This window comes from Glycine soja, chromosome 17 (assembly GCF_004193775.1).
Source record: "Glycine soja cultivar W05 chromosome 17, ASM419377v2, whole genome shotgun sequence".
In the NCBI taxonomy this organism is placed as follows: domain Eukaryota; kingdom Viridiplantae; phylum Streptophyta; class Magnoliopsida; order Fabales; family Fabaceae; genus Glycine; species Glycine soja.
Genome location: NC_041018.1, coordinates 6940365 through 6967289, shown reverse-complemented (window position 1 = coordinate 6967289; position 26925 = coordinate 6940365). Strand labels below are relative to the sequence as shown.

Genomic DNA, 26925 nt, shown 5'->3' with positions numbered 1-26925 from the left:
TTTAATTAAGTATTTGCTTTTGTCCATGATGTTTCTACGGATTGATCAATCATGGACTATTGATAAGTTCACTTTCATAATTAGAAAATTGGTTGATTTCCAATTGTAGGTTAGAACTTCAATAGAGAGAAAATTTAATTACTTGGAGTGGGATTGGGGCGATTTTACCCTAACTATCTTAGATTCTTGATTTTTTTTCTATTTCATTTTTTTTTGTTATGTATTCTTGTCTGGTTCTTCCTTTTATAATAACAACCATGCATCTTGTTCTTGTTTTTTTAATAGTTTTCAAATAATTTTATCACTTTTTATATCTATAATTACGGTTATCTCTAGAAGGTTGACTGATTTTGATTATTTAGGTCGGTCATTTTGGTTAGATCTAAAAATGCTAGTTTTGAATTTCTTCAAATTGGCTTAAGAAGTTGTGATAGGAAAAGTCATATAGATTAAAGTTCTTAACCAAAAACTTTCCTTGGAGCAAAATCAAGGCATCCTATAATCTTATGGAGTTGACTTCTATTATTCACAAGCTTTGATCTCAATTTTTTTATGGAATACTACTTTCATGTCTATTAAGTAAAACTGTCGGACATAGAGCATCGGTACAACAAATGTCCTTGACGCAAGGGAAAAACATTATGTTAATCAATTTATATGGGTTATTTAGCCTTTCTTCCTTTTTATTTTTTTATGAGAAATGAGAATATTATCTTTATCGTGTCCGCTATATATTATTGTACTTATTTCCCTCTTCTTTATAGTAATAAATTATCTTTTATTACAATAAAAGAGGCTTTGCCTATTCTGTTGAATTAAGTACAGGCTGACATGCATGTCTCGGCGTATAACTTATTCTCCAAGGTTTGTCACGGGTTATTCATTTATACTGAATAAGGAATCTATTCTAAAGTCTTTATAAGGAAGAACCCTATTGTTTGCTCCTTTCTAGCCTTTCGTTTTCTAAACTACGTATTTGGTTATTAGTTGCTTAATGTGATCCAAGATTATATGCCTGTTTGCCATCTAAAAAACTACAATATATGGCATCTTATTCGCTTAACATCTTTCCCCTAAAGGGATTAGAACTTTAAAAAGTAAAGCAAGAAAAGGATTCTGGGTTGTCATATTATCCCAAGTGAATGTAGAGTATACATCACGTGATGGTTAATCATTAATTAAGAAACGTACGAGTAGGCTCAGGCTCAAGCTCCTTGTTAGCCAATAGGGTGAATTTCAACAACTTAAGCATTAATTACTTGGTTGAAAGTCCACTTCTCTAATCCCTTTTCAAGATTCAAATTCAAAACACCATAAGCTTCCAAACCTTTCGTCTCTCTTACCTTATGTTGAATTATAAGGATTTGAAAGTAACCTAGGGTATGTGTTCAAGTTTTCTATTCGTGAAACTTCCTTTTCTTTCCAGTACTCGAATACTCCTTTAAGGAATTTCCATCTTCACCCAAAGATTGAGGAATAACAAGAACGGGCAAAGATAATTCCAATACTGGATGTCCAAAATCTTATGCAAACCGAACTTATTAACCAATTTGAGAGGTAATTTGGGTTTGTTGTATTTAGCCCAATGATATCTTAATACTAGACCCAAAACTGAAGGCTATTGCTTTGTGCACTAGGCATATTGCTTGTGCACCCAACAATATTACGATATTCCAAAAATACCATTGTGTGTTCTTCCTTTTAACTTTTTCTTTCACATTGTTGACTCATTCATTCATTCTGTTAGTTTCGTCGTGTTTATTCATTCTCGTAAGAGGAGAGGTCCATTGTGTCCATTTTGGTCGAGGTGAAAGCCTTACGGAGCTACATCGACAAGTGGTGGTTATGGTGGTGGTTGGTATGATTGTTAACGGTAGAGGTAAGCTACAACATGTCTTTGGTAGTTTTTTTCTATGAATAAAACTTATGGATTATAAACTTGTAAGTTATATAATATTTATGGATTAACAATCCGTAAGTACCATACGGATTAATCATCCATAAGATTCTTACGGATCAATTCATAAGAACCTTATGGATTGTCAATTTGTATGGTACTTACGGATTTCCAATCCATAAGTAACTTACAGATTGTTAATGAAAGAAGGTGCAACACGATGTTGTACGAACAAGAGGGAGAAGGTGAGGTTTTTAAAATTTAAGTGAAGGATATTTTTGTCACTTCACATATTTTGCTGGGTGCACAAGTATTTGTGTTGGATGCATCAAGCAACACCCAAAACGGAAAGGTCTTTTTTTTTATGCTGATAACTTTTTGACCAAAAGTAGATCAACCCATTTACTTGAGGGATTTTTTTTCTACACCCAACAAATTTCTCATACACCTAACAGTGAAAGTGAAAAATCAAAAACACCCTTATGTATAGTCTATATGAATTGTCAATCAATAAGATCTATACAGATTGTCAATCAGTATGAACCATGCGAGTTGATCAGTCCGTATAAGTCCACACGGTCGGCCAATGATCTAATAAATTTTAGTTGAAGCCATTGTTTTTTTACTCTTTCTTCGGCTGGGCCAATAAGGCAATAACAAAATTGGCCCAGGCAGACTAGTCCTATGCAATTTTATTATTACATCCCAAAGTTACTTTAAGAAATAAATTAATATATGCATCATTAAGTTTATTTTAAACTTAATGAGTGTAACTCAATTGACAACACATACTAAAATTTGTGAGATATTTAAGGTTTGAATATTTCTAAGCAAGAAGAGGAATAAGATTTAGATTTGGAGAATGTTCCAAGAGTCATGGCTAATGAAGTCCTTAACTCTAACGGTTAGGAGCAATGGTACATGAGGAGAGGCGTCTAAAGCATTAACAGTACAAGAAGAGAATTGCTTATTTCACCAAAAGTTTATTATTTTACCATCTCCAATTAGCCAAATTTTGTTTTCCTTGATAGTATTAAAAGAGTCTTTCAAACTCAACCACATTGATTTGACATAAACTTTTATGGGGTGGTTTTGTCTAAGGAGTATCGCTCTGAGAGTTATTTCCCATTGGCTGTTAGAGGAATAGAAGTCCCAACAAAGCTTAAGAGAAGCTTGTTCATGAGCTAATAGAGATAGAAATTATTGATAAAATTAAAACTTCATTATTTGGAGATGAAACTCAGAGGCAGAAATTTTCGTCTCAAGTATATTTTTTCTCTAAAATTTGTTAAAAAACATATTGACTTTGTTGGTACTATTTTGACCTGATAGGGCAACATTAGAACAGAAAGTATTTGAGACCAAAAATTCCATCTCTAAATTTCGTCTCTAAATGTATTTGAACATTTGTAATTAAATGTTATTTTGGCCGATTAGAGAGATTTAGAAAGGGAGACTGAAAGATAGAAATTATCGTTTCTAAAGCTTAAAGTTTTAACTTTGTCCCCAACAGTTCTAAGGCTTAAAATTTTACCAGTGCCCCTTAGTGATGTTTTCAGTCTCTAATTTCGTCCTTAATAGAGATGAAAATTTCTATCTATAATTTTCTTTGATAATTAATTTTTTCTAATAATAAATATTTGTGTATTGTACAGAATATTTACTAATATCATTTTCAATCAAATCATTTTATTGCACTTTTTAACATGAATCAACTGTACCTATTAAATAAATACTATAAAAATAATAGTTTTTTTTTTCATCTTTATCCTCATTAATTTATTTGATTTTTTTACTTTTTTAATCAAATAATTGATTATATAAAAGGATATAATCAGTTCAATAAGCTAGTTAGTTATAAGTGTTGGGCTCAACAAGCAAAATATGAGTGTAAATTAAAATTGGAGTTCCCAGCTCAACAGAAGCAAATAAATTAAAGACCAATAACTATAAAAATGAACACCAATATTTAATGTAAAAAACCTTCCCGTATTAAAGGAAAAAATTATGGGATAGATTTTGAAAAATATTTCATTATATTAAAGAATATTACAATATTTTTTCACACACAAAAGATACAATATAATATTTCTCATGAGATTCGCTTTCATTCAAATACTATATTTTTACAATACCAAAAAGATATAAAGTTGATATCCACCACGGTATAAATTTAGGATTTACCCAACACTCAATTTTTTCTCTCACTATTTTCTCACAACTACTCAAAAGCTTTGTTTTGCTTTTGCTCTCGATGCATTCCTTCGTCTGCAACGCCCTCTTTTTATAGAAGGCAAAAAGTAGTGAGCAATTTGCTAAGCATTCAACAAAGCCTGCACCGTAAAAATATTTTTCATGCCTTTCAAAAATTACCTGTGCCCCTAGCTATAACTCTAAGGCTAGTGAAATTTTTTCAAAGAGACATGTTGTGCATTAAATGCACCGTGGACTATGGCTGGGCACAACAATAAGTTTTCAGGTTTTTAACTAACTTTTTTATAATCTAATTTTATTAAAATATAAATAAATAAGAAAATAATCAAGTTAATTACAGGCAAATTAAACAGATCAAACCTAAACTATACATTGTTTTATTTAAATAAATAGACTGCACTATAAGATAACATATTTTTTATAGTTCAAACTTAAACTTCCAATGAAGAAAAGCTTTTTCTCAATGATTAGAGTTGATGTCATGTGACAATGAAGTCACAAATTTAAATCGTGGAATAAACCTCACCTGACTAGGAGTTCTATAACACCTAATCGTCCCTTCTTTTCAATTTAAACTTCAGATATTCTATTGTGTATATACTCCTTTCCTGTTGAAAAAGAGAGAGAAGAAAGAAAATACAAATAAGAAAACAACAATATGTACTAAAACCTTAACTTGCAAGGCCATCCCATGACAGCTGAAGATGATGCCAATGAAACGCGGGAAAATCTTTATTGTACATATACGGTCGGAGACTTGGAAAAAAAGTGGGTCCTTAACATATAAAGGGTTCAATGATCACAGCAAAATAACAGAAACACTAATCATTATTCCTGTCATGGCTGAGGTACATGGCTAGGTAGATTACAAATCAGAATAAGGGGACAAAAGCCAACAACCCAACAAACATCACATAACACATAATAAGGCTAAAATAATATATAGTGCTATGCTGGATAAAGATCCTGTCACTGGCCCTATAGATTCGTCCATCTATATATAAAACAAAATCTTACTTCGAACTCTGAAGAAGTTATCATTATTCCCCTTTTGTTTTGTTTACTCATTTCACTGCGCCGCAGTCACCCTTGGCCCTTGCCAGTGTCGCGCATGCGCATATCATATAGAAGAAAAAAATAACGTACATCAAATTTAATTTATTTGCTTATACATAAACAAAAAGTGGCAGATTCGTAATCTCTTTAATTACATGCATAACAGGATTAGATAATAATTTGGATTTGATTATATAAAGATATTGATTTGCACTAGCATGTTCATTCACACTAGCCATCAAAATGTATCACATTGGTCGCTGATAATAAGTGGGTGAGGGATCGGGAGCTTGCTATATACTATAAACTATAGTCTATACATGGTGCTAGCTATAAAGGGTGCTGGGGATTTTAAACTGGGTTTTGTTTTTGCATTGCTATACATGTTCTGTTCTGAAGGAAAACTTTAGGAAGGGTTGAAAAGAACTTTCATGGTGGGGGCTGATCCTTTGGATTAATTTGACGCAAAGAATTCCAAATTGACTGCACTCATTACGAGGGATGAGTATTCGATTTTTTTGTTTTTACCAAAATCATACCGCGGACCACACATATCGCATGTAGCTTGTTAACCTATTATTGGAAGGATAATCATCATGATAGAAAATCAAACTTAACACTTACAGTATATAACTATATATACATGTAAAGTTTTAAGGTAAACTTATCAAAGTACTAGCTTATATCAAAATCATGAGAAAATTATGGGGATGAAATTTGTTGAAATATCATTGGTCTATGTTTAAAAAAGAAAAGAAATCATTACTCTACAATCATACATTGCTGACAAGACCGTGATATGGAGGGCACAATTAATCTGCACATATCTTACGAGCTTTGCTGAATAACGACCGTCGATCTAAAAATATTAGTTATAAAGGAAATTAAAAAAAAATCAAATGCTTTCAATTATTTAAAAGAAATAAATATCAAAGTATTTTTTTGGTTTTTAATATGAATAAATATTTTTATTAAAACTTTTCTATATACATTTTCTTTAACTACTTTTTATAAGACAGGCCTATGTTACATATCTTATAATATACCACTTATAAATACCTTTTTTCTTTTTGGGATGAACTGGTTTTCAGTTGCCTTCTATTAATCTCAACATGCCTTCTTTCCATTCACAAGACATTTTAAAATTTAGATGACAAATTGACAATTGAAAAAGGTAAAAAAAAAGTGAGTGGTATGTTCTACATACTTTAATAATTAATACCCTATTATTAACCAAAAAGAAAGGGGGTAAAATATAATGAGATAAAGAGGAGGAGTATCTAATGGGGCAAAAAAGATTAAAAAATTTGGAAGAAAAAAAATGACCCTAAAAAAAATTAGCTTTAAATATTTTTGAGAAAAACAGCACCTTTTAAATTTAAGTAGAGATTGAGTTGGCCTTTCTGAAATGTCATTTATTTTTTAGGAAAAGAAGGCAAGGAAAGAAAGAAGAAATAAAGCAAAATATGTTATTGCAGTAAAGATATAGGTAGCTTGAGATTGAAGGCTCTTGGCAGTTTTGAAGTTTTCCCATATCTCAAAAGGAGATATACTCATGTTAATTTACTGTCCTACTAATGTACAAACTACAAAGGCATAACATATGCATATATGATATACATATGGAAGAAAGCCAAAGAACACTAAAGCATATTTGAATATGTGATTAAATCATATACGTACAGAAACCTTTAGCTGAGGACAAGTCATGATCAACTGAAATCATTTTTATGACAAAAGAACAAGAAAAAAAAACTCTTTTTTTCTGATAAGTCCAAAAAATATTTATACCACTAATTTGTCTCTTTTACTGTTATAACTATTGCAAGAATATGATATTACGTACTATGGTATTACGAGGAGTGTCAGAAACATAATTTGTAACACATATTTTATAATTATCAGTTAAAATTTATTGATAATACCAAATTAGAAAAGATGTACTCGTTAAATTAATTAATAGTAAGGACCTATAAAAATTTGTAATTTTAATAAACTTTATTAAATAAAAAAAAATGTGTTCAAAATGTATTGTTAACATTTTTCATGGTATTATGATGTTTTTCCTTTACATTTTTTTAAGATAATAAAATAAAAAAATACATATTCCAACACATTTTCTTTATTTTTTTCAAATATAACGTAAACATGCATACGCATATTGTAAATTTTACATTTAAGAGTCAAGACTTGTATGCATGTAAAATAAATGGAAGAAGTGAATATCACTTCAACAGCCCTAATGATCATCGCACACCGAAGTAGGTTAAAACTACTTATAAAGTATATGGGTACACTCCACAACACAAAAGCAAATAATTTAAAGAAATAAGACCTAGAATACACTGAAGGAGCAATGATATCATGCTGAGGATGATTGAAACAGTAGTAATCCATTCATCCATCTTTGTGCTAAATTGAGAAAGACATACATCCAGCACGACATACTCATCTACAACTACAAGAAGAACGCAGTCATGTGTACGAGGGTAACGTGGGCACACTCTCACTTTATACACCTGACACAGCGTGTACTTCGGGTTTGGGTTGTGTTCCTCACACACCATAAGTGGATAAAGCTTCCTCGTTGTTCTTTCATGTGTCACACCCTTCCGATAGAAGCTTGTCAGTTTATTCCCAAAAACCTGCCTAGTCGAAGAATATGGCTTTCAATTGAATGACAATAGTCTCTAAATCAATTCATTGGCGTATCAGTTCACTCACTTGAATTACAACATGATAGATACTTAACTGATAAATAATATATATGTGATATGAGTAATTAATTAAAACTATATATATATAGGACAAAGATATATTATTGATTAAATTTTTAAAAAACAAAATATTGTTAGTGATTATTTTTTTAAATGAATATATGTAACATAATTAGAATTGACAGTAAACTGTATGGTAAAAAACACAGTTATAATATTAAGAAAAAAATTTAATCAAATCTCCTATTTTAAATATAACTATGCTTATTATAATAAAATATTAAAATAACATAATTGTATTTGGATGTCCTAATACAACTGTCACTAATCCTTTTTAAAAGAAACTTATAACTCAAATTGATAAAAGTTTATCAATGTAAAGTCTGTTGCATGTATAGTCCTGATTGAATTTGTTGTGGTAAAGTGATATTTAGTGATAAATTATATTAGTAAATTAGTGTTTTATGTAATAAAAAATTTGAATATTGATTGATTAGTGTCGGCATAAATATATATCTCTAAAAATATTTATTAGCAGAATTTGTAGTATAATAGTTGGCATTATCATTCTTTAGATTTTTATATCAAAAAGTGTATTGCTAATAATTATTGAATTTGTGAATTGGAAGCAAGAGTACTCAATCAGAGAACATTATTTTCTAAAAGCACTTACCATAATATATTTAGTGTTAATTCAAAATGCACTTACCATAATATATTTAGTGATAATTAACTGGAATATGATTAACAGTTTATAGAGAGATAAATATTATAAATACAATGAATCAATGTTGAGATACTTATCATAGATTTTGGAAAACTTTCTTGAAAATCACATTTATGTGTTTGCATGTTTAAGTCATATCTAATTTTACATATTTAAGTAAAGTTGTGAGAAAATCATATTTTTTATAACGTGCATACGCAGGGATGACATTGATGATTAAGCATATTGTAAAAAAATTAAACAATAAATTTTATTTAAAAATTAATAAAGAAAACATTTTCATTGACATATGATACCAACTGTACCGAAGAGAAACAAAAAGAGCAATGGTTATACTATAATTATATCTATAGATGATATAAATATTAAATAATCACTAGGTTTAACCGAATACAAACACAATACAATATTTTTAGGCAAATTATGATATTCAAAATATCAATTTGATGACTTCAAACTTTGAGCTTGAAAGCCGGTTGTATTTAGGTGTAATTATCTATTAACTTTTATAAAAAAAAATGTTCTTCCTCATGTGATATATATATATATATATATATATATATATATATATATATATATATATATATATATATATATATATATATATATATATATATATATAAATTATCCCCATGTGTTATATTTTATATAATATTTTTATTTTGAAAAAAAATATATTCACATAATAATTTTATTTATCGATAATTATAATATTTGGATTAATTACTTTTTCATAATACTTTTTTATATATATTAAAAATATTATTCTCGTGAATCAAGTGTAACTTATCTCCTTGCTTTCATAAAAAAATATTCATCCTCGAGTGTAATTTTCATTTTAGTAAATATATATATATATATATATATATATATATATATATATATAAATTATCCTCACTTGTTTTATTTTATATAATATTTTTATTTTGAAAAAAATTATATTCACATAATATTTTTATTTCTATTAATTTAATAATTTTATTCATTGATATTTATCATATTTGGATTAATTAATTTTTCATAATTATATATCTCAAAAATTTAAATGTTTGAACATTTTACCTATGTGAATATTTATAGTGATGAAGCAATGGTTTGAAGTGTTTGAAGACTTAAAAAAACATTGTTACATCCGTCATTTGTCATATATATATATTTATTTATTTTTCAGGAATGTCATTTTTCTAAAAATTGTTATCATTTTGAGGTTTCAAAAATAATTGTGAAAATTGTGTTTGAAATGTTCGTAGTATTTATAAAATTATCACCACTACTTAAATGATGATGATTTTTCGACAACCGTCTTGATCTTATATCTTAAAAAGTAATCTTTTTTAATAGTGAATAATCTTACACTAATTAATTTACATGGTATCATTAGGATACATTTGAAAAATATTAATATTATCTAAAAGAAATTATTACTCTCATTTATTTTAATTTTTTTTTTACAAAAATAATAAAAATAAATAGGTATTTCTCAAGTGTGATGATAATTGTGATGGTATATATAGAAACTAAAGACACTAGTGTGATGATAATTGTCCTAATTAGCAGGAGCAATATTGGAGGTAGAGAGGTAAGTGCAATGGAACAATTTTTTATTTGGTACTACTATAATTATAGTGTTAGATTTTTCAATGATATCCAAGGTATTTCTATAATTTTGATCATTTGAATCGGTTGTAAAAATAATCATCAATTAAAATTTATATTATTTTCTAAAAATATATTCTATTTCAGGATTAAACATATGTCATTTTCCACAAACTGCGTGTGTTATGCAAATGAGCTTAGTGCATTGCAAGAATGGCATGGGGAGGGGGAGAAAAATAAAAATGAGAAATTAGATAGGAGGCAGGCACGTGAGGAGCGTGTGGGAAGGGAAGGGAATATATCCCTTGCTTGTGGGAGGAGGGAGAGTGGGTCCAGTGCTTTTGGGGTCCACAAGTAGAGTGTTCTTTATCGAGGACCCAAATATTCTCAGCTTCTGTCACTTCATTCAGACAAGACTGTAGTGGGACGTGTGTGTATCTTGCTCCTGTCATTTCTACCTGACACACCCCTCTCTCTATCCTCTTCTACTAATCTACCAAATCCCCATGCCATCAACGGCTATGCTTATGCTTATCTCACTCATTCCCATACATACCAACCACTGACACTAACTGTGACAGTGAATATTTATCTATCTGGTCAAGCTGACCTAAGCAGTGGGGCCACCATATGAAGGGCTGGACCCATTGTTTTGTCACCGACGGGCTCACTAATATATGAGTGCAGTAGCAGTACTAGTACAACATGTCTGCTCACCTCACCCCATCTTTTTCTTCCTTCTTATTCACTGTCACTTCTCAAGCAACACTCACATTGTCGCATAACACAACACAATATAGTAATATTCCACTCCCTCAACGTACGCTCTGCCCTTCTCTTCACCTACACTTCCCCACTTCCTAATTAGCCCTCTTCTTTACCTCTTACATGCTGATACTGCTATAGGTAACAAACTTGTTTATCACAAGAGGAGAAGTGATAAATTCCCAGCTGCTGGTTTGTCAATGGGTTTTTCCTCTCTCCACGTCTGCATGGACTCATCAAATCACTGGATGCAGGTATACCACATGCATATATCAAAATGAAATCTCTACTTTTCAAACTCATCTTAACCATATTCATATGCTTAATTGTGTGCAAATTTAATTTTAGTGGGGAGTAATTATATTTGGATATCCTATCGGTGTAACACTCTTACTCTCTTAGAACACTCATCATTTCTCTCTATATATTTTTCTCTTTTTGTCATATCATTTTATTTATTATATCTACACTTCTTTCCTTTTTATCTCTATCATATTTTTCTCCTTTTGTCTTTTTTATTATTATTATTATATATAATACACTTTTCTCTCTTCTATATGTGTTCCTTGATGTCTAGCTACTAGTATCATTTTCCTAGGGTGATGAATAATGAATTCCATTAAGTTCTCACACTTAAAAACACAGCAATGAAATACAACGGTTTGACGAGAGAGTTTTAGCTTATCAAAGTTTATAATTAGAGTTATAAAGTAAGCTGCTAGCTAAGCTATATATATTTAACTTTAAAATGTAGTATTGATCAAGAAGCTAGTAGCATACAGTATATATATATATATATATATATATATATATATATATATATATATATATATATTGTGTCACGTTGCACTATATATGCAGTTAGTTATCTGTTTTTTATTCTCTTAAATTAGAATGTTTTTCTTTTCTTTTTCTACACGAAAGGGAAAAAAGACAAGGGGGAGAGAGAAGGAGTTGGAGAATTAGCAGAAGAATAAAAAGAAAAGGGACCCAATCCAAAATGAGATAAGCATGTAGAAACTATGACAGTACGTCATTATGTTAACACATAATTTCATACGTTTATGAGCAATCATATATGAATATTTTTTATTTTAAACATTTTATCAATATTTTTTTATCTCTCTTTTTATTATTTCATAAATTTTATAATACTTATATTTTTCTCTTATTTCTTTCTTGGTATCTAATAGCATTTGGGTGTGTTCTTTTATCTTTTTCCTTTCGTATTCATTAATCATTGTTTCTTTATACGAAATGTCAGGGAATAATTCACGAGGAGTGTGGTGGGGTGGATTCTTCTTCACCCTCTGGCGACATGCTTCCATGCTCGAGGCCAATGACAGAGAGAAGGCTAAGACCCCCGCAAGAGCAATCCCTCAAGTGCCCTAGGTGTGAATCAACACACACCAAGTTCTGCTACTACAACAACTACAGCCTCACTCAGCCCAGGTACTTCTGCAAGACATGTAGAAGGTACTGGACCAAAGGAGGCACTCTTAGGAACATTCCTGTTGGTGGTGGTTGCAGAAAGAACAAGAAAGTTTCTACTAAGAAAATCATTAATGACCAACACCAACCAGCTATTAGTACTCAAAACCAAGTACACCACCCTGGACCCTCTTATCTTCATAATCACAAAGATCTTCAACTTCCCTACCTTGATGTGCAATTTTCTCACCTCAACAATTTGCTTGGGACTAATGCTGGTGCACTTGGAAACCCTACTTTTATGGAGAGTAAGTATAACATGGGCATGCTTGAGAACCCTAGGCCTATTGACTTCATGGAAAGCAGGTTGGATGGTATGAATATGATTAGGGGTTCCACTAGGAGTTTTGAGCTTCTTGAAAATAGTGATATGACTGTTGGGTTTGGTGATGTGAGTGGCTACAATGGATCGCCATTGAATTATCAAGCTATTTCCTCTTCAGCATTTGGAGGTATGTCCCTTGATGGAAACATTAGCAATGTTGGAACTTATATAATGGACTCTTGCCAGCGACTTATGTTGCCCTATGATGGAGGTGACAACACCCTTAATGGTTCAATTGATGTGAAGCCAAACCCTAAGCTGTTGTCCCTTGAATGGCAAGATCATCAGGGTTGCTCTGGTGCTGAAAAAGTGTCATTGGGATATCTTGATGGATCAGGGTCATCATGGACCGGCTATGGATCTTCCACAACAAACCCTTTGGTCTAGAGCTAATAATTAATCTTCTCTTATCATGAATTAATCATGCAGATACATGATCAAAGGTGGTGATAAGCTCTCTCCAGGCTTGGGTTTGGTATGTATAATGAGCTAATAATAAAGCATTAAAGCCTTTTTGGTTGGAGGGTTCGTTTACTTCTTTATATTTATCTTTGGTAGTGTTTCTTTCTGCCAAGTTGGTCTTTGTTTGGTATTGACTTAACAAAAAAGAGTGTGAATGGGGAAGCTTCAGTGTCCAACTGCCTTTAGATTCTTCTTGTCTTTGTGTGCGCAGCAGCTCTCTGAAAGCTTTAGAATTTGTTGTAACTTCGAGGATGATATGTTAGTTCTTTTCATGTTGAAGAAAATGCGCAGTAGTGCTATATTATATTTGTTTCTATGTTTGTAGGGTTCATTATGCTTCCTTAACTATTCATTTGCTAACTCCTTGTACGTGAGAAATTTGAGTAATATCTTCCATGGAACCTAAATTTTCGTGGGCGGGACTTTTTTTTTTTAATTGCATTATGAATATTTAATGAATTTGAATTATTAAGATTTTTTTACAAAATTAAGAAATTTTAATTAGAGAATGTATACTATTAAAGTGTTGTTGGTACGCGTAAAAGTAAACTCAAATTCTTTATCAAGAGAGTCTAACCAATACCGTATTGTACTCAATTTCTACCAGTAAAAAAAATTCAAATCTTTTAAATAAAATTTTTTGTTTGAATTTTGTGAATTTGAAAAATATGTGGAAGAAGAAACTTGATTAAAGATCTAACTAGATTTTCCGGTAAAAGATTACTCATTAGTAAACTAATAAATATTTTGTATCAATGTTAGTTATGGTGACAAAAAAAATTAAAAAATGTACATTAATCAAAAATATAAAATTATAACAAAAAAAATATAATCATAATTAAAAAATTACCTAAACAAAGCCAAATATCTATGACTTGAGTTCTTTCCTCTTACATATATATCATCCCTTCTCGTAACAAGATCTCGATCCATTTTCAAAACTTTAGGTACGATTGAAATTCAATTCAGTGACGAAAATAAAAAAGATATATTGAAATGATAAGCGATTAAGAAAATTATAAGGATAGTTTGAAAAGGTTCAGAAGAAAATGATAAGCGATTATACGACAGCATGAAAAACATCAAGGAATGGTTTGAAATGGCCACAAGGGAAACTTTTTATCTAGTTGTGGAGCATGTAAAATATTCTTCCAAGGAAGAGAAGAGAAAGCATATTAAGAAAATGTTATTGATAGGGTAGGGAGAATGAAGTTTTCATTATCCAAATTATATTTTAGCCTAATTTTTATATTTGTAATATAAGAGTAGATAGGTAATTTGAACACAAATTTGACTGTTACCCAATTTGTCTGTTTGAAGTTTTCACCAATTTCTTGATCGAACCAGTTGCTTCATCTTTTTAATCTGAGTTTGAGTGCAATACTAAGCATGTTAAAATTTCGCATATTCTTTAGCACAATGAAATTCCAATTTCATGTAATTAAAATTAAAAATAGCTTAAAGTAAATTAATCCTTTCTTCAAAGGCACACCTAACACCTTAATCATTTGAGTGTCTGAGATGAAAGGTTTCAAATCTTGTTTACCCATTGAACCAAAATAAAGAGAATGGAAATTCTTAGTTATATATATATATATATATATATATATGAGAGAGAGAGAGAGAGAACTATATATAGCACAATGATACAAAAAAAAAAGTAATAGTCAAATTTAAACACAGCATTCTGCTCTCAGAAGTTTATTCTACATCCCCTCCAAGGATGCTATTAAGCTTTCAGTTAGCAGGTTCGTATTTGCATATACAGTCGTAAATGTTCCCTTTAATCAACTTTTCAGCCAACCTTTGATTTTTCACCATTGCAAGCTACCAAAAAGTATATAAGAAGGGACAGGGAAAAAATTGTGTCAAAGGAGCCACTTCGACCTAAATTAATCTTATCAACAATATGGCACACAAGCAGGGGACAGAAACCAAATAGGCTTCATTAAAAATCTAAAGTAATTAAAGGGTGCAGTTTCTCATTCATATTTACATAGAATATTTAAAATTTAAATAGCACATTCGCGACTCTAGTAAAGAAAATTTACGAATGCCTTTAGCAATGAAAGAAGAAACCATTAAAATGTTACATAAATCTAAAGATATGAATGTGCAGTTTCCTGTTCACTATGATGATTAGAACCAGTTCAGCTCAGAGGCAAATGCACAAATAGAAAGATTTAAAAGAATGGGTGTATGAGAAGACAGTATATGCATAATCACAGATATGGCAGGGTGAAGATCTTTAAATGTGACTAAATTTTGAACCGAGAATTAATCCATAGCTAGTTCAAAGAACCGAAAATTGTGAGAATACCTCAAAGTCCCTCCGAAAAGTTACAGTAGTGGATCTACACTCAAGGGGATGAGGGCAATTGCCCCACAAGATTTTATTTGTCACATGAATATATCAAATAATTTTTATTTTTTCCCTCAAAAAAATTAGTGTTGTCCCCATAAGATAATTTTTTTAAAAATGAATCTAAAAAGTTATAAGAGATAAAAGAGAGAATAAATTAATATTAATTTTAGCATTGTATATTATAGTATTGACGATTTAAAATCATACAATATTTTTGAAATATGAAAATGTGTAGAGAACAATTATAATTTGTAAAAATATAGGTATTTTGAATTTATTTGTCATGATATTATGCATTATCTAAAAGCTTGAAATTTTTTTTTGCTCCCACCAAAAGAAAATTCTGGATCCGCCACTCGGTGGTTACAAAAAGAAATAGGAAAAAAAAAAAAGATATTCCATTTAATGAATCCTAACAAGTTCAAGAATCCACCTAACAACCAAAGCAATTGAGTTTAATAGGAAAATGATTTAGATAAGACAACAAGAAATCTTGGAAAAGCATCAAATCAGTAACTGAAACACAACGATGAATATGCCAAATTAAAATTCATCTGACTGAGACAAACCCTTTAAATAGTAAACCAGATGAACTTACCTTCAAAGCATCACACTGAAATCGGGCATTGAGGTTGGTATGAAGAGCTCTACCCATCCCTTCCAAAATTATCTATCAAATAGAGAAAGCTTAATTAGAATCTGCTTCTTGATTTTATTAAATCCATAGTAATTTGATTATATAAACAGAATTGCTTTCCCACCAAATCAGCATCTTTTGCAGCAGCAGCCAGCTCAGAGCTGACCTGTCTCAAGTCTATACATGGACTACCACACCCATTCTCAACAACCATCAAGGGAACAGAAGAAGAATTTTCTCTAGGACTGTCCAAGGTATTAGTCATTGCATCCACCAGCAAGCCACCAGATTCAGCAGCTCGCCTAAGAATGTCACAGTGCTGTAAGATACAAGAATTAGTTCCACTGTTTAAACTAATGCATAATAATCATGGATACTGTGGTCGTGGTGAAATAAAGAAATTGACATAAAAAACAGGGTCAATGATATCACGATCTTCCCAATAACACTTTCAATGAGAAACCACAGCAAGTACTTTTACCAATGATGTGATAGAGAAACAGATAGTTGACACTTAACAAATGTTCTCTAACCATTCTTGTTGAAATCATTGTGAACGCTAGCCTACTTGATCATTTAAATTTTAAAGGAAGGTCTACAAGACAAGAAAAATAAAATAACAATTGCATTTTATAAATGTATGCAGCTGTTTATTTGGATTTAGAATACAAAAAATTAAAGGGAAGTTGTAAAAATACAGGTGTTTCATACAATGCACAACAGTAGGAAAGTGTGTTTTACATAACATCATTACATGCCAAATTTGTGTGCGTGGAAATTTCTTTACTAGGAATATCGCAAGCATGAGACTTTACCATGAAAACAAAAAGAGAGGTAGTAAAGACATTCATATGAATTTTACAAAGGAGTTATCTAACATCACAAAATATTACAGAGACCAACAAATTAAAGTTCATGAAAATACACAAACCTTGGCAGCCTCAGCAACAATGTCAGGGAGCTCCATTGCGGTCACATCATTCAAAGCAGGAAGGGAGTTTGCAACCAGGACCACCTGCACTCATGCATTATTATATTCGTACTACACAACTCGGGCATAGGACCCATTATAAGGATGCTGATTTGTCCCTTTATTGGATGACTGTTTACTTTTCTATCAAGAGAACAAATGTAATTCTACAACATCAGACATCTATACTCAATCAAAACGTTTATTGAATTCATGATTCGTGAATAGTTGAAATTAAAATCAAATATTTTCCTGTGGGGAAATTCATTCCAATATAGTAACTTCAAATTTTCTTCAATAAAGAAAGTAAACTCACTTCAGTTCCACGGCGGAGGAGCTCTCGTGCCAGGGGAAGCATCCCAAGAACAATGTCAGCACCTGCATTGTCCACAAAAAGTAAAGCTCTTCTATGTGGGGGTGGTTTCTTGTCCCCAGTTCCTAACATTCTTTGTTTAAAGGCATCAAAATCATCCACCTGAATGGCAAAAAATTAGCTCAGTATTCAACTATCAACCATGCACGAGATCAATACCCTCATCATGAATATGTTGAACTACACCTACACGCCAAGGTCTCTGCATTTTGTTGCGACTCATTCTGTAAATTTCAATAATAGTTCCTTTATGATAGAGATCCACACATGCACGAGATCCCCAATCAAAAATGTTTGCAGCAAGAACACCTTCAATGAGAGTAAGTAGTCTTGTTTCCTGAAAGAAATGAGGCTTTCAGATTAATAGCCAACATGATTTATGAGAAACTAGAGTGGCATAGGGGCGCTATGAACCAAAATGCAAAAAGGACTACTGGCATATTGAATTTAAAGTTTTAAACTCTGCATGCCATGAAAATGAAACTCACTGGTACATTGTCACTTCTACTCACTTTACATATATTGACTTGAAAAAGGAATAATGTATTAGTTGCATATATCATCTCATGTACTACACGAAAAGGAACAAATATTGACTCCTCCCACCATGTTAAATTCAGAGGATTATAGTAATAGTAAGGCATACCTCATCCATGCTATCAAGCTCCATCAACAAATCAGGTAGGACAGCAAGTGATGCCTCATTTTCCCTATTATAGATATAAACACAAATAACAAATTTAAGTGATCAAGAATAAGGACATTCTGAGGATAATATAGGTCTAGAGATGACATGAACTACATTAACATTGATAGAAGGGAAGTTCTCTTCTTTTTGTTTTAAGAGTTGAGTTGTGTATCTAAAGCTTGTATCTTTTATGATGAAGCAGCTATGAAGTATTTTTCACTAGGTGAGGCTAGCTGCATAAATCAAAAGACACCATTGTTTTCTATCTTCAACTAAACCCTTTGCTAGTCCATTTAGATAAAATATAAACATAAAAAAAAAATCCAGGTTTTCATGTCTACTCTAGTCATGATGATCAGGTTTTGGGTAATGAAACACAAATAACTCTGAAATTTTTTGAGAGAACTAAATAAGAAAAATCCTAACAATAAGGGGAAAAAAATAATTAAGAAAATCAAGAGATGTACACATTACAGATGTACAAGAAAGCAGGATAGTGAGACCCCTAGATCAACCAAAAAAAGGATATTTAGATTTCCAAATGTTTTTATTATAGGGTTTAGGAGACTCAGATTTCCAAATGGTTGTGCCCCTGATGTTATTCCTATTGAGTACCATGGTCAAGTTTACAATTTGACCTGAGAAGGAGATTTGGATTTTCAGGTAGGTTTGTCAAGAAGAGACCTCTCCCAATTAGGAGAATGAGTAAAAAAAACAGAAAACTAAAGTGTAAACACAACAGAAGGGTCAAGAGCCCTTATTCTCCCAGTTTTTTTATAATTATAATGAAGAAATTAAAATTGAACACTATCTCCTTAGATAACCATCTGATAACAGAGAGGAACATTGCATTCTGCACCTTTCAGTGAGACAGAATAATGGCATTGCATCATATCACACGACTAGCCAACCTCTCTTTATCTAAGTAAATTGCTTTTGTGGAAGTTGCACATGTAAATAGACATATAGTGGCTTAAAAAACCAGTTACATCTAGAGTCCTCCAAGATCTCATCCATATGGTTCAATGACGATATATGAGAAAAGCTAGTAAAATTTTTTCTAAAACACACTTTCAAACAAACTAAAATTGAATGAAATACATGTAGGTCCCACTGAATGATGCGAGTCCCACTCTAATGGAACCTATATGTATTTCACCTAATAATAAAACCAGTGTTGGAAAAGAATGTGTTGGTTTCTTCAAACATAATTACCTCTGCTTTATACTTATATACGCATCAAAAAAATGAAATTCCCTCAAGCATTCTTCCCTCATTTCCAGTAGTCTGGCCAGACCTAACTTCCCGTATGCAGCAGGCTCCTCCATTAACCTATTCAGTTATGCAAGTTGATCAGTTGGAGAAGTGTATTGCCAGCCAAAATTAATAAATTTTAAACACCTATTGAGCTCATTGAGTGTTATATTGACAAAAATGATACAAAACAAATGGTTTTTAGGAGTAAAAACTAATGCAACTGATCAACCATAAACTAATTAAATAGTCTTGAATTGTTCTTATAAATTTGCATCAGTATAAGAGGATAGATAGCATGACTTAAATAACAGTAGTAAGCCGTGAAAACAGCAACATCATGTATTACCTAGCCAGGTGGGCAGAAAATGCACGAGCAAAAGCATCACCCCTTCTCTTGGCATCATCAGTCCCACCTTCACTTGCTACAGCCTATCATATTTTAGTAGGGGTGTCAAATGACTGGATTGGGTAAATTTTGAATTGAATTATATTGGATGGGTTAAAAATAAACCAATAATACATTCATGATCCATTAAACATGTATTAAAAAATCCAATTCATCCATGACTCATTTAATAAAAAAACTATCCTACCCATCCATTAACCATTTTTTATGGATGGAAATCCAACCCATCCATTTAAAGTATATTATATTTTATTTGTTCAAAAAAAAAATTTTATTAGATAAAGTTCTATATTTATACACATTTTTGAATCCAAACATTGTAGAGTTCAGCACTCATTCCTTAAAGACTATGCTCAACCAATGAACTTTGGACTACTTGACCCAATGAATTACAAAAATATGTTGGATAGTTCACTATCCATCTAATAACATAAATTCCAAGACTAATAGTCATCTCAAGCGTGAAGTTTGTAGAATCGAACATTGTGGGTGGTCTTGTTACCAACCGTTATTGGACCACCCACAAATGTCCATTTCTATATACTTTACGCTTGAGATGTTCAATCCTTGATGTGACGGAGTATTGGAGATCATACATTGACTAGTGATGTGACCAAAATGGTATATATAAGTGGGGGTAACCCTCGCCTCATGAGGAACTTTTAGGGTTGAGTTAGGCTCAAACCCAAATTTTAAGACTTTAGTTGCTCACATGATTTTTTGGGCCTCTTTATAGTGCTAATGTAAGGTTGTCAAGTTTTTTACAGAGAGATTTGCCTTGGTTTTTATGTTTATTGGTTTGGTTTGTTTAAAGAAAAAGCCTGATCCCATGCTTTGCTTTGTACTGTTCTTTCTTTATTGTCTCTTAAATTTTATATGATATATTGATGTAAAAGATATTATTACTCATTAAATATCATCTTGTTACAGGAATACATTTTAACTTTTTATAAGCAGAACGTAGAGTTATTTCATTCATTAATTTCTTATCATGTGCTAGGATGTTCCTTCTATTGCCTTTGTAACATATGAAGAGACAAAAAATGATAAAAGTCTAGGTGTTAAAAGACAGAACAGTTACCTTGTCCACAAGATCTGGCAAGTGCTCTGACAAAATCTTGAACCAATACCTTCATCAAATACAAATTTTGCATTAGCCACAGAAGCCAAGCACTAGAGACAATGGTAGCCTTGATTGGCAATAAGTTAAAATTTATTTAAAATATTGTGCTCACTCTAATTCACTGTGATCTGAGAGATCAATAGTATTAGGCTCATACCTGTAGAGACATAATTTATGTTAAAAAATAGAGAAATACAATACTGTCAGTAGAAGGCCAGTGTGTTGAGTATGATACATACATTTTCAGGTCTGCTAGCAATGGAAACACCTCTAAAGTGGGTACTAGATGTAGGACACCAACGTTTAGAGCACTAGCATCAGATCGCAGAGTACTTCCTTTTGACAAAGGAACTTCAAAACCCCCGAGTCCAGTAGTTCCAGGAGGAGCCATCGGCACAGGGGCAGTGATCTCAGTTACCTTTTGTAGAAACTTCTCCATCCATGAAATCTGCACTAGAATTGCTTAAAACATAATATTTGCTAACAAATTGAGCTGCTTCCAAGCATAAGAAAAAGAACTAAAAAATGCCTCTAGATGGCATACTGGTTTCCAAAACATCTAAAATTCACTCAATATCATGCAATCAATATGGCAAGTATTCAAAACCAACAACAAGGTTTAGCAGTCCCCTGCTCATTGTCTGCATAGGCATACTTTTCAGTTACAATCTAGCCCCCGTTTTTTTTCATACATTCTAATTCAATGTTTGTCACCATCCATTGTTTAATTGATTCATTCATTCAAGAGCTTTGAAATGAACCATAGCACAGGAAAATTCAAAAGTATAACAAAACAGAGACCTCTTACTACATCACTAGAGTAGTATTAAACAGGATAGTAAAAAGCCTAATGAAAGAAAAGTCAAATTAATACACCCACCTCAAAAATGGCAAGAACCAGAAAATTTTTAGGAATTTAACAGAATAATAATCAAATTTAACATAAAAGGAAAAGGAGTGTTTGACAAACTCTTTACAAACTACCAAGGATGTTGACACGGTTAAAAAAAAATCACTCCTTTTCAATTCACACTATAATCACTTCCTACACATTTAAAGGTTTTATCATTATTCATTTCTACATTCAACATTTTCTGTCTTTAGAGGGTAAGCAAGTATTCGAACACCATTGAATATGATTCCTTTCAATGGATGACATGACAAATTATTCCAGAGAATCTCACTAGTGGAGTTACTTTAGTAATTTTATTATTGCTTCAAGAGATACCTGAGCCCTAACACAATATAGTGGAATATTCCTTATGGTACCAAAATTGATAGCCAAAAAAATCATTTCCATTAATTTGACTTCAAATTTACACCATAGCTTAGAAGTTAGAACACATTTAATTTGATCATTTTCCTTAAACAAGTGACCAGCAAACATCAAGGTTTTCCAATTCCTCTCACTTGCCTTCTCATTCAAATCCCTAAGTGGGGGGCCATGAATCTTGCCTCCTGTATATGGAGCACCCATTGGGAATCTTTCAACTAACTGATGCACCATTAGGTCATCTAAACCATGCTTTTCATAACTCATAAATGCACCTAATGCTCCAAGAAATCCTTCATGTCGCAAGAACATTGCTTGTGCAGCCCCATTAGACCTGCATGACAAATATGTAAATCTTGACACAATATAACAATTAAATCAAAAGCAAAGAAATAATTGTTTTTGCTATGTCAAACCAATAGGCAATTTATGTACCAGAAATGAATTGCAAAAGAAATAGCATCCATGGTATAGGCATGACCCCTTATAAAAAATCCTCCAAAAAAGATACGCTTCAACCCAAACCGCAATGCATTTAAGTAGGCTATCTACACAGAAGAGACAAAAATAACAGAATTGGTCAGGTACACAATGGAAGAACAAATAGTGGAACAGAATATGAAAACTACAGATGGAAGATAATCCTGATAATGCCAGAAAGCATGATATTGAACTAGTGTCATGGATCATCTTCATTATTAGAGATGTGTCTCCATTCATGTCTTTTCTCATTGTAGGTGGATCAAAATAACCTTTTTCTGGAAAATATTTCTAAAGAAAAAAAAATGTTTCAAAATCAGTAGACTATCATTTAAATTTTAGCCAAATAAAAAAAGGTTTACAATTTCTGAAAAAACTAATGTGAACTTTTCAACATAAAATGAGTAGCTATTTTACAACAAAAATTAAATGTTTAAGTACTTTTATGGAGAAACTCTATAAAGGATACATTCTTTCATTCAGTACGTGTATATTTAAATTGAAATTTAACAATATTCAATAAGTAAACACAGAGAACTGAATATTATTTACACATCTAATTTATCCAAAAAGCTGAATGAAACAGAAGAATCATTAGCATAAATGTATCACAAACTGCTTGCACTTTTCCAGCTTGAATTTTTGCTGGAAAAAAGACAAAATTACGATTGTCAACTCACCTGGGCAATATTGTATGAAATCATTCGTAGAAGAGAGAGCGATATATCTTCAGGTCTGTAATCTTCAAGTCCCTTTTTTTCTGAGGTAGCCTTGCCAAAACTTGAAGCAATGGTAGAAGCCGATAGGCCAATCTATGGTTATTTAACACCGGTAAATACTAAGTTGTGATTGATAGAAAACATATCAAATGACTCATATCAATTTAATCCAGAAAATAAGTAAATTTAGAGCATTTTCTTATATCAGATAAATATCATTATCATACAGCAATGATCAACTGCAAAATTTACCTTAGAATAGTCCATGCCACCATAAATGTCCCCAACAAGCATGTCAGTATTACTATTATCTCCTTTCTGACTCAGCTCAAGTAATTCATCAAAGCTGGAACTCATTTTAAGAAACCCTTTGGCAATAGTTCAAATATAGAAGTAGATAAAGAGAAAAAAATGGAGAATTATCAGAAAAATGACCTCTCACACTTTGTTAACAGCCTTCCCAAGCCCCAATAAGTACCACCACCAACATTAGTCCCACTGACCCTCTCATATTTTCCGTCCCCATCAACCTGTATTAACCCAGATTAAAATAATAGATTACCACCAGTTTGTCTTTATAAAACATAAACCAAAGGGATCGGCAAGTTAAATAAAAAGAGGAAACTAAACAAATATACCTTGATCATACTAACACCAGATCCAATATTAACTAGAAGATAAGGAAACAAGTCGTTAGTGTCAATTTGAACAAACTCTTTCTGGCCCTCCATGTGTGTAAAAGCTTCATGACGAATTGCCTACTAAGAAGAGGTACAACATCTAATTAGCAATTATCAATATAGATTAGCAAGAATATTTTGAAAGGAAAGGAAGAAATGCATGAGATAAAGACTTGCACAAATTTTTCAACTCGCAAGATGGTCTTGTAACTATCAAGATCATTATTAAACAAAATAAAAGAGAAAACAGATAATTCCATGAGTTTGATCCACCTTCAGCAAGAAATTTGCTCCTGCTACAAGACAGCTCATTTCATCTTCTTTGTCAAGACTCAGTCCGAGTCTTTCTTTGAAAAGGTCAGCAAATTTGTGTGCCCCACCACCAGTAGCCTTGTCACAAAATGAATCCATTAACGGAGTAGTTCAATGAAATTAACACTAAACAAGCAGTAATGAATTACACAATTATCTATAATAATCACAACTCTTAAAATAGTGTCATAAACAATACCAGTAACATATAGAATAAATGGAAGCATCTTTGTTGTTGTTATTATACAAAAGGGAAAAGAGACTCGGCTTATTATCATTTTCACAATAACTACTTCCAAATGTGATAGCTGGGCATAGATTATGGCACTTGTGCATGCAAGCATCAAGCTAAAATAAAATAACTTGCATTTTGGAAATTTGATATATCCCTTCAACTAAAGAAAAAAATAACTCAGCTTCTGAAAATGTAAAAATAGTCGGAGAAACTAAGTTACCTTAATTATGGCATTTGAATCAGTCCTGGCATCAGAATAACGTGATTCCCCTCCTATAAACAACAAAAAGTCCATAATCTTGAATTGATTAAGGTCTGAAAGTAGTTGAACTAACACATAAATGATATTCAAAATCAAAACATGCAGTACTCTTTTAGCAATCCAATGTGGTACTGAAAAGACAGATAAAGCATACATAAAAGAAGTAAATTGAACAAGACAGTAATACCACCAGCAGAGTGAAGCTGCTTTGAGCTAATGAAGTCTAGGCACTCGTTAATCTTGCTAGTTTCAAACTTCACAAAATGAAGCCTTCCACCAAGAATAGGATAGCTTCTCCTGTTACCATTGGGTGGAAATCCCAGTCGATTCTTCACATTTTTCACCCTTTTGTCATAGGTTGATTGGTCTTGGTGTCTTGAAAAGTACACCAACTTTATAAGAGATCCTGCCCATATATTTTCAATCGTAAGTTCCAGCCATATTTCAAATATTACCAACCTTTTCCTCTGAAATTAACAAGCAAATTAACAGTCACACGTCATTGAGGGGAGAAACTGCCATTGCTACCGTTCAATCCTCTTTTCTTTATTTATTTCACCCACCTAAAAGGATAATACTATAACAAAGAAATTTAGGGGGGATTACGAAATCCTCGACACAGGATGGGAGACAATCATCTTTGAACCGGATAGGATCGCCCTAGACGACAAAGCTCTCCTCCAAGTATTTAAGGTTCAATCTTGAAACAATTAAGTATACTACCGCCAGTTAATTCATGAGCTCTCTATAGTTCCAGTTACTTTTGGGTTGAAGGAGGAAGTCCAGGGACCAGCGTAACATTATTATTCTTTATATGTAATAATCTCAGCATCCAAAAATTTAACAAAAAAAATAGAAAATAAAATGGTCATGATGGGCATAAAACATAGTTAGCCTTTGTTGACAAATAAAAGAAAGGTTGAAGCCAAATAATTCATAAGACGAAATAAGAATCTGAAATTGTTATTATAATAATATGCATATACCTCCAATATCAAGAGCGAGGTGAGATATATCATGAGACTGATTGGGTAGCAAAATGGTTGGATACTTCTCTTCGAAGTTTCCTTGAATTTCTGCTTTGCTCAGATCCAGCTGAGGCCGTGAACTCGACCGGTGCATTGAACTGTTGCTGCCCGTGTGCGCCATCTCTCTCTCTCTGAGTCTCAAAGTTTCAAGTTTCAACCTCAAATCCAATAATGAAATGAAATTCACCAAACCCTCCTTTTGTAGAAGAAAATTCATTCATTCATATTGACAAGCAAGTCAACCATCTGCTCATTAGTCATAACCCCACCTAACTCACTCCCTCGATCGCAAGCTTACGTGCTCAATGAATCAAAAAACGCACGCGATGTAATTTTTATCCCTCACTAACCTAATTTAATTCCTGGTCAAAATTAAATAGTTATTTTTAGTTACTAATGTCAATGTCAAGTGAAGCCGCTTTGCAGTAACAGATAGTAAATTTCTCTCGTTCAATCACATTAATGCATGAAACGTTCATTTTGGATACTCTCAGTGGAATTTTGAGTTTTTGACCCAAACACCGAACAAAATCCACTTAAAATTATTTCATAGCAGTATGGGAGTTGGATTCTTTATCATGTCAGCATGCGTGGGAGATGGTTATTTTTTTATTTTTTGAGTGAGAAAAGAGAAGTAAAACAAGAATGTATTTTAGTCTTTTATGGCGTGTTTGGAAAGGAAAGAAAAACAACCAACATTGGAGATAAATTATATTTTTTTATCCACATCTTTTATATTTTTTTTTCTATTTCTATCACATATGTTTTTATCGTTTAAACAAAACAAAAAGGAAGACAACTTTGTCATTTTTAAAGAGTAACTATTTATAATTTAATCGTTTTTAAGTAAATAATAATAATAATATA

The 26925-nt window shown here is 31.9% G+C and overlaps 2 protein-coding genes across 4 annotated transcripts; one reads left to right on the top strand and one right to left on the bottom strand.

The window, feature by feature from the left end:
* The first annotated feature begins 10655 nt into the window (after window positions 1-10655).
* On the top strand, window positions 10656-13564 carry LOC114392899 (dof zinc finger protein DOF5.6-like). Of its 2 annotated transcripts, XM_028354152.1 has the most exons (3): window positions 10656-11226; window positions 11897-12000; window positions 12237-13564. In XM_028354152.1, exons 2-3 carry the CDS (start codon window positions 11995-11997, stop codon window positions 13173-13175), a joined length of 945 nt encoding a protein of 314 aa, XP_028209953.1. In that variant the 5' UTR covers window positions 10656-11226; window positions 11897-11994; the 3' UTR covers window positions 13176-13564. The 2 variants fall into 2 exon arrangements, with proteins under 2 accessions (XP_028209953.1, XP_028209952.1); XM_028354151.1 differs by lacking the exon at window positions 11897-12000 and having other exon boundaries at window positions 10657-11226.
* A 1179-nt stretch (window positions 13565-14743) lies between these two features.
* Window positions 14744-26382, bottom strand: LOC114392844 (pantothenate kinase 2-like). Of its 2 annotated transcripts, none has more exons than XM_028354077.1 (22): window positions 26017-26382; window positions 25218-25436; window positions 24989-25041; window positions 24495-24611; window positions 24180-24299; window positions 23977-24071; window positions 23794-23887; window positions 23503-23634; window positions 22778-22890; window positions 22484-22676; window positions 21309-21517; window positions 21182-21226; window positions 21028-21076; window positions 19887-19969; window positions 19499-19615; window positions 18242-18305; window positions 17786-17932; window positions 17539-17697; window positions 17184-17267; window positions 16377-16571; window positions 16214-16285; window positions 14744-15077 (listed from the first exon to the last, which is right to left on the bottom strand). In XM_028354077.1, exons 1-22 carry the CDS (start codon window positions 26273-26275, stop codon window positions 14988-14990), a joined length of 2709 nt encoding a protein of 902 aa, XP_028209878.1. In that variant the 5' UTR covers window positions 26276-26382; the 3' UTR covers window positions 14744-14987. The 2 variants fall into 2 exon arrangements, with proteins under 2 accessions (XP_028209878.1, XP_028209879.1); XM_028354078.1 differs by having other exon boundaries at window positions 25221-25436.
* Window positions 26383-26925: the final 543 nt, after the last annotated feature.